Source organism: Muntiacus reevesi, chromosome 10 (assembly GCF_963930625.1).
Source record: "Muntiacus reevesi chromosome 10, mMunRee1.1, whole genome shotgun sequence".
NCBI lineage: Eukaryota > Metazoa > Chordata > Mammalia > Artiodactyla > Cervidae > Muntiacus > Muntiacus reevesi.
This window is the reverse complement of record NC_089258.1, coordinates 82426773-82441535: the sequence shown is the minus strand read 5'-3', so window position 1 is coordinate 82441535 and position 14763 is coordinate 82426773. Positions and strand designations below refer to the sequence as shown.

Here is a 14763-nt window from a genome sequence, read left to right as displayed (position 1 = left end):
CCTCTGGATGTGTTCAGTAGCTGTCACCAAGAAGCTTGCTTTCCTTCCCTGGACCGATGTCTATTGGGCAGTGATTGTGGGGGACGAGGAGTCCCTCTGGTCAATTGAGAAAAGATTCCTGCTATTTTCTCATATTCATCTTGACTTTCTTAGCAGAAGAGTATATTAAGAATGGACTTTGAGTCGTATGTTTGTAGGGAACATAGATTTGATTGCAGGTCTCTTCCTGTAAGCACTTTCTCTGTTCTGTGTTGATTATTGATTTTACAGACTGAACAGAGTGAAGCATCACCAGGGTTGATATTTGTTTTTTACTGCCAAGTACAGGTGGAGCAGAGACCTAGGTAACACAACTGGTCCTTTGAATCTGTTACAGATGATTGGAAAGTGGAGTTGACAAGCGTTGCCATTTGTGTCCTCCACAGCCGCCTTCTCAGACTCTGATGTGCTCAGGCATCGTTTGGGGACTGTGTTAAGATGCAGATTCTAATGCCGTAGGTCTGGGGTGGAGCCTCAGAGTCTGCTTTTCTAACAAACAGCCAGGGGATACTGATGTTGCTTTTGTTCAGGGACCACATTTTGAGTAGCCGGGGTCTATAGAACACTGGGGTGTGTGCAAATCTACTTTTTTTGGGCTGGGGGGGGTGCACCTTTTGGGATCTCAGTTCTCCAACCAGGAACGGAACCCAGGCCGTGGCAGTGAAAGCAGCAAATCGTAACCCCTAGACCGCCAGGGAACTCCTGCAAATCCAGCGTTCAATGGTAACAGCATCTGGATCGCATTTCGCCTGCTTTCTCTGTGCCCGCACCACGCAGCAGAACAGCGATCGGGGATGGTGGTGGCTCTGAGAGCGCGTGGGGCTGCAGACGGACGCGGCTCTCTTTCCCACTGACACGCACGCTCCCGTCCCAGCTGCGACGTGCAGAACCCTGCTCAGACGGACTGTCACCCAGAGAGAGCTCGACTCCAAGGCTCCTGTGGTGTGGGCTTCGGGGCATCTGTGACGGCAGCCGTATCCAGGACACTGTATCCGGGACCCGTTGCTCTGTCAGGGAAGAGGAGAAGAGACAGGGACGAGCCCGTCCAGTCTTGGAGTTTCCTGGGGGTGTGGCTGCCCCGGGTCACCGTCCTGCGGGACGACACTGGGTCCTTGGGGACTTCTGGGAAGAACGAGCCGCGCGTCCCAGGCCCCTCCTGACGGCCTGCCCCGTGCCCCCCCACGCCCGGCTGCCGGGACGCCTGTCTGCGGCACGATGGTTGACTGTCTGTCCCCCAGCCTCACATCCCTCACTGTTTCCCAGGGTGTGAGACCAGATAACTGAGTCTTTCAGAATTATGTCTAAAATAGCATCTCAATTAGGGATTTCTGTGTGTGTAAGCAGGGATCATCTCTCCCAATAAAAATTCTAAAAATTGATTGTAATATTTGCCTTGCTTTCAGGATGTTTGTAAGAAAATAGTGATACCTTTTGAAAACTGAAGTGCAACGTTGATTTCTTAACTGTCAAAGTAGAAGAATCTGTAATAAGTTAATACTGAGTGTGGGCATGGGTGAGGACCAAGAAAAACATCTTAAAGTGAAAGTAAAATTTTGTTTCATTTGAAATGAAGTTTAAACATTCACATGTGTGGTTTTCTTGGAAAAGTCAATCCAGAGAGCACATCAGATTCTGTAGTAAGGCTGCTCTGATGACAGGTTTTAAAAATTGGTTCTATTCATTTCTTAGGATTACACCTTAAATGACTTGTATTGGTTAGGTTCTGTACTGTTCACATTAGGACCGTATGTTTCACAGAAGTTACGTCAACTGATCGCGTTTGCTGGGTGGCTACAGGTCAGCGCTGGTGAGGTGTGGGCCTGTGGCTGCGCTGCCCCGCGCTTCGGGAAGGCGGGGGTCCCGACCGCCCCCGCCTGCGCCCTGGTGGATCCGTGTGACCTCAGAAACCACTGCAGAAATGAGAAAGCTGCATCCAGCGGGGAGTTCTCTCGCTTTCCTGGCAGGGTGTCTGTTGCTGTCTGCGCGCCGGGCTGCAGGGCGCGGGCTCCCGCGGTGCAGTGCCGCGGCTCGGGCGCTCTTGGTCCTGGGCGCTGGGGCGCGGGCTCCGTCGTCGTGGCCTCGGGCTTGGTTGCTCCGCAGCATGTGGGGTCTCCTGAGTCAGGGATTGAACCTGTGTCTCCTGCACCGACAGCTGGATTCTTTACCACCGAGCCACCAGGGAAACCCTAAAGCTGTGTTTACTTTGACCAGAAGGGGAAAAAACAGAACTTAGGTCACAGTTCTTTCCTTTGGCCTTGTGTAAGAGTTTATACGAAACAAAAACTATTACACTTTTGTCTTCCCCTGACCACGTTGCATGACTTGCAGGGTCTTAGTACCTCGATCAGAGATTGAAGCTGGGCCCTTGGCAGTGAAATCAAGGAGTCCTGACCACTGGACCGCCAGGGAATTACCTTGCGCTTTTGTTTTGAAAAGTGTTTGTGTTACAGATAAACCTGAGTTTAGCAGAATCTGAAAGGCAGAGTCTCAGCCACTTGCGGAGATTGCAGTCACCAAGGAGGGACGCATGTTGTGGTGGTATTCCTGTCTTCCCTTAATCCCTTAAATTCAACCTCCCATTTCCCAGTTCAGAACTTTCATCCCTTCTAAGGCCTTAGACTCATTTGTATATTTGAATTGGTGTTCAAAACTGGGGTTACATTTCTTATTGTGCAGCCGAAACTATCTTCTGTTACAGGGAGGGGACAGGAGGCTGGTGAAGGCGTGTGCTGTCCTGAGGAGGTAAACCAGTCAGTCATTTTATGGAGGAAGGGGGTGGGTGGGGCATTCGGGGACACTTCCCCAGAACAGCCTCACTTTCTGAGAGCTGGACGCGTCCGCCCTCAAATTTTGCCATGGGTCTGTCTACTCACCACCTTCTAGACCAGTGGGATCCTTTTTCTAGAAGGTGAGAGTTAGAGGGAAAAGCAAAAAGTATTACAGGCCCCTTACCATAATTTTTGCTCTGTGATCAAGAAAATGCACATGATAGAAAGCTGTGACTTCACTCAGTAACAGGCAGCGTCGCTTGGTCTTTCCAGCAGATTCTCAGACGCTTCACAGTAATTCCCAGGCCCCTGGTTGAGGACCCACAGGTTAGGGATCTATGCTGTTGAGTCTTTTCCAAAGCTCCTGTTTATGCTTCATGATTTCAACTACTTTTGATACTACCTCACTTAGACTGTTTTTCTTATAACCCACCTTCATTCTCCATTTTCTTAGTATAGAGACAATGTTAATTAAACAGTTGCTCTTCCCATATACGTCCAGCTTACATACTTGAAACTCTGTAAGATATTGATTAGGTCTTAGTTGCAGCATGTGGGATCCAGTTCCCTGACCAGGGATAGAACCCAGGTCCCCTGCGTTGAGCGACTGGATTCTTAACCACTGGACCACCAGGGAAGCCCTCAAACTCTATGTCTCTCCATGCATTTTTCTGAACTGTCAGAAGAGTTTACACCCGAACCGAAAGCTGCTTACAAACAGGCAGCAGTCTTGATTTGAATTTCTAGCTGTATCACAGGTGACACTCTGTGAACTGTTGATGCTTACGTTCTGGACGGTTGTCGTCCTAGTGACCTGTACCGGGTGTCCCAGATGGAAAGCACCTGCTCTGAGGTCACCAGAAGAGCTCTCTAAATATGTAGAGTCTCGGTTCCCCTTCCGGATGGGCTAAGCTCAGTAGTAGCCCTGGCATGAAGGTCAGGAATCTGTCATTTTTAAAGTTCTGCAGATGATTGTGGTGATGAAATGTACAAGCCACCAATTTTCTTTCCAGTCATAAAATCTGCTTGTAGTGGCATGTTGTTAGACCACTGTGCTTCTGTTTTCTCTATTAAGGTCCCAGCAGGATTGGGCCTTTGCCAGCATATCCCCACCAGGGTGGGAGTGACTGACTTCATCGTTATTTTTTTCTCGGTCTCTTAGCACCACTAAGCTGACTGTGAGGAAAACAGTATGGCTACTTAGGCACCTGGAGAAGGACATTCCCACTCCAGGATTCTTGCCTGGGAAATCCCTTGGACAGAGGAGCCCGGCGGGCTGCAGTCCACAGGGCCACAGAGTTGGGTAGACTGAGTGAGCAGCTGGCACGGCGGTGCTTTGGACGGCCTTGCTTCTGCTCGTGCCTCTCATCTGTGAGAAGGGGTTTACAGTGAATGCCACCTTTCGCCGTCACGTCTTAGATACTGTGAACTTGGTGAGAGAGGGTGGTTTGTCTTCTTAGCTGCCGCTAAGCTGTGTCAGTGTCCTCTCCATCTGATTAGACAGGGCTCGTAACTGCGCCAGCCAGGATCTGTAGACTTTCTGCAAACCTGTAGGCAGGCGGCCAGCTTCAGACGCCTGAGGACCAGTGCCCATCTCAGGACGTGAAGCAGCAGTCAGTCGTAGCCCTTCCCGCGGAGGGGTTACCACGTGTCTCCAGAGAGAGCGCCGGCCAGGGGCACTCCTTGCATCCCAGCTTGCGATAGCTGTGGTCAGACGTCTTGCAGAATCGGAAGTCATCTTTTCTTTTTTTAAACTCAAAGATGGTGTCTGCATATATGTGTGACTTAATCTTAGAGATAGTGTTAACTAAACAGTCTCTTTTTCCATGCGTGTCCAGTGTAAAACAGGTTTTTAATAGTTCTTGGGACTGTCCACCACAGGGAAGCACGAAGGGGCCGTCCTGTGTGCGCCGGTGGTTCTCCTCAGGCCGTTGGTAACGGGGGTGACCGCTGCCGTTGAAGGAGCCGTCGCTGTGGACCTGTCTCTCTGCAGAGGTAGTCACCGGCACCGCCTTCCCGGGAGTGCTGAGTGCTCAGAATGTTGCCGCGAGGCGGGGAGTCAAAGCCAGTAGCTTGCCCAAGGTCACCCAGCTCCTAAGTGCCCAGTTCAGGGTCTGGACTCTCTGCCGCTTGGCCAGGTGGGCCCTGACCCTCCCCACGGCGCCCTGTCCTTGGTCCCGGTTTGCTCCTTTCTTTTCGGCCACACCGTGCTTTCTTCCCCAGCTTCTTTCTTTTCTTTCACAAGCGTGTTTCCCTAGCCTCTGTTACTCCTGTTTCTTCTCCAAACTCCAGTTCAGTTCAGTCGCTCAGTCGTGTACAACTCTTTGCGACCCCATGGACTGCAGCACGCCAGGCCTCCCTGTTCATCACCAGCTCCTGGAGTTTACCCAAACCCATGTCCATCAAGTCGGTGATACCATCCAGCCATCTCATCCTCTGTCGCCCCCTTCTCCTCCTGCCCTCAATCCCTCCCAGCACCAGGGTCTTTTCAAATGAGTCAGCTCTTCGCATCAGGTGGCCAAAGTATTGGAGTTTCAGCTTCAGCATCAGTCCTTCCAATGAACACCCAGGACTGATCTCCTTTAGGTTGGATCTCCTTGCAGTCCAAGGGACTCTCAGAGTCTTCTCCAACACCGCAGTTCAAAAGCATCAGTTCTTCGGTGCTCAGCCTTCTTTATAGTCCAACTCTCACATCCATACGTGACCACTGGAAAAACCATAGCCTTGACGAGATGGACTTTTGTTGGCAAAGTAATGTCTCTGCTTTTTAAGATGCTGTCTAGGTTGGTCATAACTTTCCTTCCAAGGAGTAAGCGTCTTTTAATTCCATGGCTGCAATCACCATCTGTGGTGATTTTGGAGCCCAGAAAAATAAAGTCAGCCACTGTTTCCACTGTTTCCCCATCTATTTGCCATGAAGTGATGGGACCAGATGCCATGATGTTAGTTGTCTGAATGTTGAGCTTTAAGCCAACTTTTTTACTCTCCTTTTTCACTTTCATCAAGAGGCTTTTTAGTTCTTCATTTTCTGCCATAAGGTTGCAGTCATCTGCATATCTGAGGTTATTGATATTTCTCCTGGGGCAGTCTTGATTCCAGCTTGTGCTTCTTCCAGCCCAGCATTTCTCATGATGTACTCTGCATATAAGTTAAATAAGCAGGGTGACAATATACAGACTTGACGTGCTCCTTTTCCTATTTGGAACCAGTCTGTTCCATGTCCAGTTCTAACTGTTGCTTCCTGACCTGCATACGGGTTTCTCAAGAGGCAGGTCAGGTGGTCTGGTATTCCCATCTCTTGAAGAATTTTCCACAGTTTATTGTGATCCACACAGTCAAAAGCTTTGGCCTAGTCAATAAAGCAGAAATAGATGTTTTTCTGGAACTTTCTTGCTTTTTTTATGATCCAGCGGATGTTGGCAATTTGATCTCTGGTTCCTCTGCCTTTTCTAAAACCAGCTTGAACATCTGGAAGCTCACGGTTCATGTATTGCTGAAGCCTGGCTTGGAGAATTTTGAGCATTACTTTACTAGCGTGTGAGATGAGTGCAATTGTGTGGTAGTTTGAGCATTCTTTGGGATTGCCTTTCTTAGGGATTGAAATGAAAACTGACCTTTTCCAGTCCTGTGGCCACTGCGGAGTTTTCCAAATTTGCTGGCATATTGCGTACAGCACTTTCACAGCATCATCTTTCAGGGTTTGAAATAGCTCAACTGGAATTCCATGACATCCACTAGCTTTGTTCGTAGTGATGCTTTCTAAGGCCCACTTGACTTCGCATTCCAGGATGTCTGGCTGTAGGTGAGTGATCACACCATCGTGGTTATCTGGGTCATGAAGATCTTTTTTGTACAGTTCTTCTGTGTATTCTTGCCACCTCTTCTTAATATCTTCTGTTAGGTTCATACCATTTCTGTCCTTTATTGTGCCCATCTTTGCATGAAATGTTCCCTTGGTATCTCTACTTTTCTTGAAGAGATCTCTAGTCTTTCCCATTCTGTTGTTTTCCTCTGTTTCTTTGCATTGATCACTGAAGAAAGCTTTCTTATCTCTCCTTGCTCTTCTTTGGAACTCTGCATTCAAATGGGAATATCTTTCCTTTTCTCCTTTGCTTTTCCCTTCTCTTCTTTTCACAGCTGTTTGTAAGGCCTCCTCAGACAGCCATTTTGCTTTTTTGCATTCTGTTTTCTTGGGAATGGTCTTGATCCCTGTCTCCTGTACAATGTCACGTACCTCCATCCATAGTTCATCAGGTACTCTATCAGATTTAGTCCCTTAAATCTATTTCTCACTTCCACTGTATAGTCAAACTCCAGACTGAAAGAAAAAATCTCCAGTGACTTTGGGGAAAGTATGGGGCAACAAGACAGCTTTCACTTTTCCTTTTCTTCTCATCTCCCTTCCTGTTCATCTGTTTCTCTTAAAAGGAGTTGAACCCTGCCTCAAACCAGTTAGCAGAGGGCAAGATGAAGACGAGCAGTTCTCGTCTTGTTCATTATGGGAACCCCCGGCATGCAGCATCTGCCTGGTGTGTGGGCTGTCCGCACGTGTGTGAGTGAACGAGTCCGGCTGACACAGAACGTTTGTCTGAAAGAGTTCTGCCTGCTCTGTAGAAAGTCTTCTGTGTGTTGACTGGATCTGCAAGTCTCCAAGTGAAGAACTTTTTTGGTGTTGGGCTACTGTCCTCAAAGCAGCAGTTAATAGTTGGGTTTGAGACTCTGAAGTGAAAGCATGCGTGTTAAGCCCTCCACAGCGTTGCCCGTGTCATCCCCGTGCTGTGGGAGGGTCTTTACTTCAGGAACCAAACTGAGTCCCAAGCTCCTCGTCTTCTCTAAACCCCAGAACGTCACACCTGCTGTTTGGACACGTGTGTTAAGCTTTCGGTTTTTGTTTATTCATGTGCCTGACTAAGAGGTGCCGATCCGACAGGGCCGTGGAGAAGGTATCCCGGCGTGAGCGCGTGTAACCAGGAGTGCTCTGGTGTGTGGAGGGCTGCTTGTGAACGACTTGTAACTGGGTCGTCGTGTCCCCTGCCCGCCCATACATGGTTTACGCTGTTCAGAGAACTGCCATCTGTGGGACTCCTTTCTGTTTAAGATTATGGAGAAACGGGGGGAAGAGCCCCCATCAGAGGGTCAGAAATGACGCTTTGACCAGAGGTGAGGCGGCTGTGAAGAGCTCTGTGTGCTGAGAGGTGTTTCTCTCTTTTAAGTGCTGCTGCTAACAGCCAGGGCATGGAAGCAGCCTAGATGCCCATCAGCAGACGAATGGATAAGGAAGCTGTGGTACATATACACAATGGAATATCACTCAGCCGTTAAAAAGAATTCATTTGAATCAGTTCTAATGAGGTGGATGAAACTGGAGCCCATTATACAGAGTGAAGTAAGCCAGAAAGATAAAGACCAATGCAGTATACTAATGCATATATATGGAATTTAGAAAGATGGTAATGATAACCCTGTATGCAAGACTTTCTGTCACAGATGTATAGAACAGACTTTTAAGACTCTATGGGAGAAGGCGAGGGTGGGATGATCTGAGAGAGTAGCATTGAAACAAGTATACTATCAAGGGTGAAACAGATGGCCAGTCCAGGTTGGATGCATGAGACAAGTGCTCGGGCTGGTGCACTGGGAGGACCCAGAGGGATGGGATGGGGAGGGAGGTGGGGGGGGGGGGATCAGGATGGGATGGACACATGGACATCCATGGCTGATTCATGTCAATGTATGGCAAAAACCACTACAGTATTGTAAAGTAATTAGCCTCCAACTAATATAAATAAATGAAAAAATAAAGTATATCCCACTGCGCACTTAACCCCCCACCCCCCAAAAAGTGTAGTTTGCGTCTCCTACGGTGCCTGGAGGAGAGGGTTTCTGGCTCCTTCCCAGCCGGTTTGGAGGCTTCGCACCCCTCCCCGTGTTCCTGGCTGGAGGCCCGATGGAGGCCTGCACTCGCGGGTCTGGGAGGCGGGCACCTGTGCTCTACGGAGAGCGCCCGGTGTTAACGGGGAGGCGGAGGGCGCCCCGCGCGGACGGGGAGGCGGAGAGCGCCCGGTGTTGACGGGGAGGCGGAGGGCGCCCGGCGCTGACGGGGAGGCGGAGGGCGCCCGGCGCGGACGGGGAGGCGGAGGGCGCCCCGCGCGGACGGGGAGGCGGAGGGCGCCCGGTGTTAACGGGGAGGCGGAGGGCGCCCGGTGTTAACGGGGAGGCGGAGGGCGCCCGGCGCTGACGGGGAGGCGGAGGGCGCCCGGCGCGGACGGGGAGGCGGAGGGCGCCCCGCGCGGACGGGGAGGCGGAGGGCGCCCGGCGTTGACGGGGAGGCGGAGGGCGCCCGGTGTTGACGGGGAGGCGGAGGGCGCCCCGCGCGGACGGGGAGGCGGAGGGCGCCCGGCGCTGACGGGGAGGCGGAGGGCGCCCGGCGTTGACGGGGAGGCGGAGGGCGCCCGGCGCTGACGGGGAGGCGGAGGGCGCCCGGTGTTAACGGGGAGGCGGAGGGCGCCCCGCGCTGACGGGGAGGCGGAGGGCGCCCGGCGCTGACGGGGAGGCGGAGGGCGCCCCGCGCGGACGGGGAGGCGGAGGGCGCCCGGCGCGGACGGGGAGGCGGAGGGCGCCCGGCGTTGACGGGGAGGCGGAGGGCGCCCGGCGCTGACGGGGAGGCGGAGGGCGCCCCGCGCTGACGGGGAGGCGGAGGGCGCCCCGCGCTGACGGGGAGGCGGAGGGCGCCCGGTGTTAACGGGGAGGCGGAGGGCGCCCCGCGCTGACGGGGAGGCGGAGGGCGCCCGGCGCTGACGGGGAGGCGGAGGGCGCCCCGCGCGGACGGGGAGGCGGAGGGCGCCCGGCGTTGACGGGGAGGCGGAGGGCGCCCGGCGTTGACGGGGAGGCGGAGGGCGCCCGGCGCTGACGGGGAGGCGGAGGGCGCCCGGTGTTGACGGGGAGGCGGAGGGCGCCCGGCGCTGACGGGGAGGCGGAGGGCGCCCGGTGTTAACGGGGAGGCGGAGGGCGCCCCGCGCGGACGGGTGCGCCGCCGGGCGCCCTCTCACCGCGGCCGTGTTGCTCCGCAGCGCTGGTCCCAAAGGCGACAACATCTACGAGTGGAGGTCCACCATCCTCGGGCCCCCGGGCTCCGTGTACGAGGGCGGCGTGTTCTTCCTGGACATCACGTTCACCCCGGAGTACCCCTTCAAGCCTCCGAAGGTAAGGCGCCGCGCTGACTGAGGCTGACGCTCAGATAGTCCCGTGAGCGAGGAATCCGGCCTTTTTAACACGGGGGTTTAACCGCAAAAGATCCTGACTAACCTCTAAGTATGTTTGAACATACGTAAAACACGTCTGGGGGTTGACTGCCTCATTTGGCAAAGACCGTTTCTAAGAAAGTGTCTTTCCATGGGGCTTAAAGTCCTGCTGTCTATAGTAACGGCGCCCCGTCAGCAATTCCTGTTTTCCACTCGTCAGGGGAAGTCTGACCGAGGCCCAGTCCGCACACCGGGGTGGTGCAGCGCCTGTTAGCGTGGCCCCGCGCGCGGATGCTGTGCGGATCGTGAAGCGCCGGCCCTTCAGACCCAGGAGCGGCCCTCCTCGGGTGGGCTGCCGCTCCCCGCCCGCTCAGACTCTGCTTCAGTCGGGGCGGGCGCGGTGCCGCGCGAGGGCTGGCTGACGCTCCTGTCGCTCTCGGAAGGTGGTCCGGTTACAGCTGAGGTGCGCTCTAGATGATGCGGTGTATTTCACGAGTGAAAGTTGAGACCAGACCAAACGGCCCAGGCTCGTGAGGCTGATGGTGCTTTGTCTGTGGTCCTTCCCCGTTCCTGGCTCCACCCCCGAACCTGTGAGAGGGGATTCAGTGCCGTAGGCGGCAAGACCGCTGCAGGATCTGAGGTGAAGCTCAGAGACGAGCAGAAACAAACCGCATCTGCTGGTCCGTGTTTCAGCCTCTTAGGTGTGTGATCACTGTCTGCTAAGCTGTTTGTCTTCATGCGCCCACTGCCAGGTTTCAATCAGGTGAAGTTAGCCTTGAGAGCATGTAGTTCCACCAGCTAACACAAGAGGTCAGCAAACGACTGGCTATCCAAACTCGAAAACGTTAGGGAAAGATTTACATTAAAATTGCTAAAGATGAATTCAAGAAACATACAGGGAACTATATCCAGCCTCCTGGGATAAACCATAATGGAAAAGAATATTTAAAATATATATGTGTGTGTGTGTATGTATGTATAATTGACTCACTTTGCTGAAAAGCAGGTATTAACACAAAATTGTAAATCAACTATAGTTCAATTTAAGAGGAAAAAAAGGAAAAATTGAAGTTACCTTGCTTTTTGTTGGCGATTACTTTTTAAATGAGATTCAAAATCCCTGAGATTGTATCCATGAATACTTTCTAATCTCAATTTTAACACTACCTTATTTTTTTAGGTTACATTTCGGACAAGAATCTATCACTGTAATATTAACAGTCAAGGAGTTATTTGCTTGGACATTTTGAAAGATAATTGGAGCCCAGCACTAACCATTTCTAAAGTCCTTCTTTCTATCTGTTCACTTCTCACAGACTGTAATCCTGGTAAGCTTACTGGTTGTTTACCTTGTTTTATTCCTCCTCACTTGGGAAATGGTGGTTTTTTCTATTTAAACTAAGATTTTCTAAAGTTCCGATTTTATTTGTGTAGAAGCTTTCAAAGGAGAAAAAATTGTTTTTCAAAGAAATTTCTAATCAAGGGTTCCGTCTACTGGTTGAAACACGGAGGAGCAAACCCTCCAGTGGGGGGTGGCCGTGGGGGAAGGGAAGCCTAGAAGGAAAGGTGTCCAGAATGGTGGAGTGGCTTGATCACAACCACCTGTCGGCACTCTTCCAGGCTCTCACTGACCTACTGGCTGAGATTTAAATGTCCTTTCCCTTTCCTCAAAGTAACGTGCGTTCTTCTCTTCCAGCCGACCCCTTGGTGGGCAGCATTGCCACTCAGTATATGACCAACAGAGCCGAGCATGACAGAATGGCCCGGCAGTGGACCAAGCGGTACGCCACATAGATGGGCCCTCACGGCGCTTTACATCGTCTGTCTGTCACAGAGAGAGCTGCTTATGGTTTTGAAGGGGTGGGGAGGGTGGGCGTTGGTAAAGAGTAGGGTATTTCTATAACAGATATTATTCAGTCTTATTTCCTAAGATTTTGTTGTAACTTAAGGTATCTTGCTACAGTAGACAGAATTGGTAATAGCAACTTTTAAAAACTGTCATTAGTTCTGCAATATTAGCTGAAATGCAGTACAGAGAAGAATAGACATTTGGGTTCAGTTGCTTGGAGACTGTAAATTTAAAACAGCTTAATTTCGTACAGGTTACACATGGCCATTTATGTAAAGTCCTTCCAAGACTACACACTTCTGTTTTGAAAAATTGGAGTTTGTTTTCCCTCTTTGGAAGGGAACATTGATATTTAACAGCTTTTAGAGACTGCTATCTCATGTATAAAATGGACACGTGGCTATGACACCAATATAGAAGATGAGTAGTTATGTATTTTATTTTAAATGCCAATCTACTTTATTGTGAAGAGAGAGAGGTTTGAATCAGGACTTTTGAAAACCTGTAGTAAAATACCTTAAGCTGTTAACTGTCAGGCGTGGAGTGGGAGTTGCTCAGTGGATTGGTTCTATGTTGTGGACTACTTACGTCTGCATTTGTTACTGTGCTAATAAACAATATTAAAACAACCACCAACACTGCTGCATTCATTACTTTCTTTTGCCTTTTTTGGTAGTTTTTCTTCTTGCTAGCTTTTTACTGTTAAAACAATCTAGAGGTAATGCAGACTAAACACGTTGGTTTCATTTACCCAGCACCAACTGGGCTTGGTATGTTACTCTTAATTTATCCAACAGCCTTGCAGGATAAATACTGAGGTGCCTTAGAAAAGGTTAGATAATCTAAGTCATTTTCTTCCAAAGATAAGTGTTCTGCTACATCTTTTTGAAAGCATTTGCCAATTTGTAGGTGCGGTGGTGGAATTAGGTTGGTGCAAAAGTAGCTGCCGTTTTGCAGTGTTGAACTTTGCCATTTGATGCTGGAATACATTCTTAAATGTGGTTATGTTATTCATCATTTTTCTGTGCATGTCTCAATTTACTTTTTTCTTTTTGCTAATGACTTATTGCTAACAAAATGTTAGATAAAAAATGAAATAATTCTCTTACTCAGTTTCAAAATGGATTGTAAGCAGCAGAGACAACTCGCAACATTAACGACACACTTGGCCCAGGAACTGCTAACAGACAGCGCAGGGGTGGATCAGGAAGTCTTGCAAAGGAGACAAGAGCCATGAAGACAAGGAGCCCAGTGGGCGGCCAGCAGAGGCTGCCCACAGCCCACTGAGAGGGTCGGCGAGGCCACTGCTCACAGCCACACAAGAAATTGCCGGAGAACTCGGTGTCGACCTTTCTGTGGTGATTCGGCACTTGAAACAGACTGGAAAGTTGAAAAAGCTCTGTAAGTGGGTGCCTTACGAGCTGACTGCAAACTGAAACAAACCACTTCTCAATCCTGCGCGACAGGGACGCGCGATGAAAGGTGGATTTCACACAGCTGGCGACGACCAGCTCTGTGGCTGGACTGAAAAGACGCTGCCGGGTACTCCCAAGGCCAGACTCGCCCCAAAAGAGCTCCTGGGTGTTGTTTGGTGGGTTCCTGCCGGCCTGACCCACTACAGCTTGCTGGATCCTGGTGAAACCGTTCCACCTGAGAAGTACGCTCAGCAAATCAGTGAGATGCACCAAAAACCGCAATGCCTGCGGCCGGCATTGGTCCCGATTCCCTCGACAACACTCATTGCACGTAACACAACCGTCGCTTCAGAAGTTGAACAAATTGGCCCACAATCTTGCCTCATCGTGATATTCATCAGAACTCTCGCCAACCGACTACCACTTCTTCAAGCATCTCGACCACTTTTTGCAGGGAAAACTTTCACAACCATCAGGAGGCAGAAAATGCTTTCCAAGAGTTCATGGAATCCCAAAGCACAGATTTTTTTTTTCCATTTATTTTTATTAGTTGGACGAAGCAGAGATATTTATGCTACAGGAATAAACAGTTATTTTTTGTTGGGAAAAATGTGTTGATTGTACTGGTTCCTATTTTGATTAATAAAGATGTGTTCGAGCCTAGTTACAGTGATCTAGAATTCACGGTCCAAAGCCACAGTCACATTGGCACCAACCTGATACAAGGTATTGAGTACAGTTCCCTGGGCCGTACAGTGGGTCCTGTTGGTTACCTGTTTTATTTATAGGAGTGTCTATCTGTTCATCCTAAACTTTGAGTTTATCCCTGCCCACCTCTCCCCCCTGGTAACCATAGTTTGTTTTCACAGTCTGTGCGTCTGTTTCTGGTTTGTAAGTAAGTTCGTTTGTACCATGTTAGGTTCCACATGTCATTGATACCAGATTGTCTCTGACTAACTTCACTTAGGGTGATAACCGTCTCTAGGTCCTTTTTTCCTTTGTGTGGTCTTCGCCGACCTCGCCATTTCAGAAGAGCCTAGACCTGCTGGTTTTTTGTAGCTTTTCTCTTGATGTGAGTCTGTCTCACGTTGCTTGTGACTTGATTGAGGTTGTGTACCTTTGGCAGGAACACCCTTGGGGTGATGCTGTTCTTCTCAAGGCACCGTGTCAATTTGTCCCCTTACTGACAACATCTGCTTTTTGTCATAGATATTTGCTCTGGATCTTCACTTACGGCATGTGGGAGCTAGTTCCTCGACCAGGGATCAAACCCAGATCCCCTGTATTGGGAGCAGAGTCTTAGCCTGTTTAATCTAGGGAGACTATAAAGCCCTGTTATATATATATATATATGTATATATATATATAACATGATTTAAGATAGTCGCTGTCTTCAAAGAGCTCATTGTTTTGTTGGGGTGACAAGTCCTAAATCTCATGGGTTAAACTGT

General features: G+C 50.2%; 1 protein-coding gene across 2 annotated transcripts in view; it reads left to right on the top strand.

Annotated features, from left to right (window-relative positions):
• Nucleotides 1–12526, top strand: part of UBE2E1 (ubiquitin conjugating enzyme E2 E1) — a 64835-nt gene extending 52309 nt beyond the window's left edge. For both annotated transcript variants that reach the window (XM_065947266.1, XM_065947265.1), the window contains 3 exons: nt 9878–10010; nt 11229–11376; nt 11745–12526. In XM_065947266.1, coding sequence (XP_065803338.1) covers nt 9878–10010; nt 11229–11376; nt 11745–11842 — 379 coding nt within the window. In that variant the 3' untranslated portion in view covers nt 11843–12526. The remainder of the gene's footprint in view (nt 1–9877; nt 10011–11228; nt 11377–11744) is intronic.
• The last annotated feature ends 2237 nt before the right edge of the window (nt 12527–14763 follow it).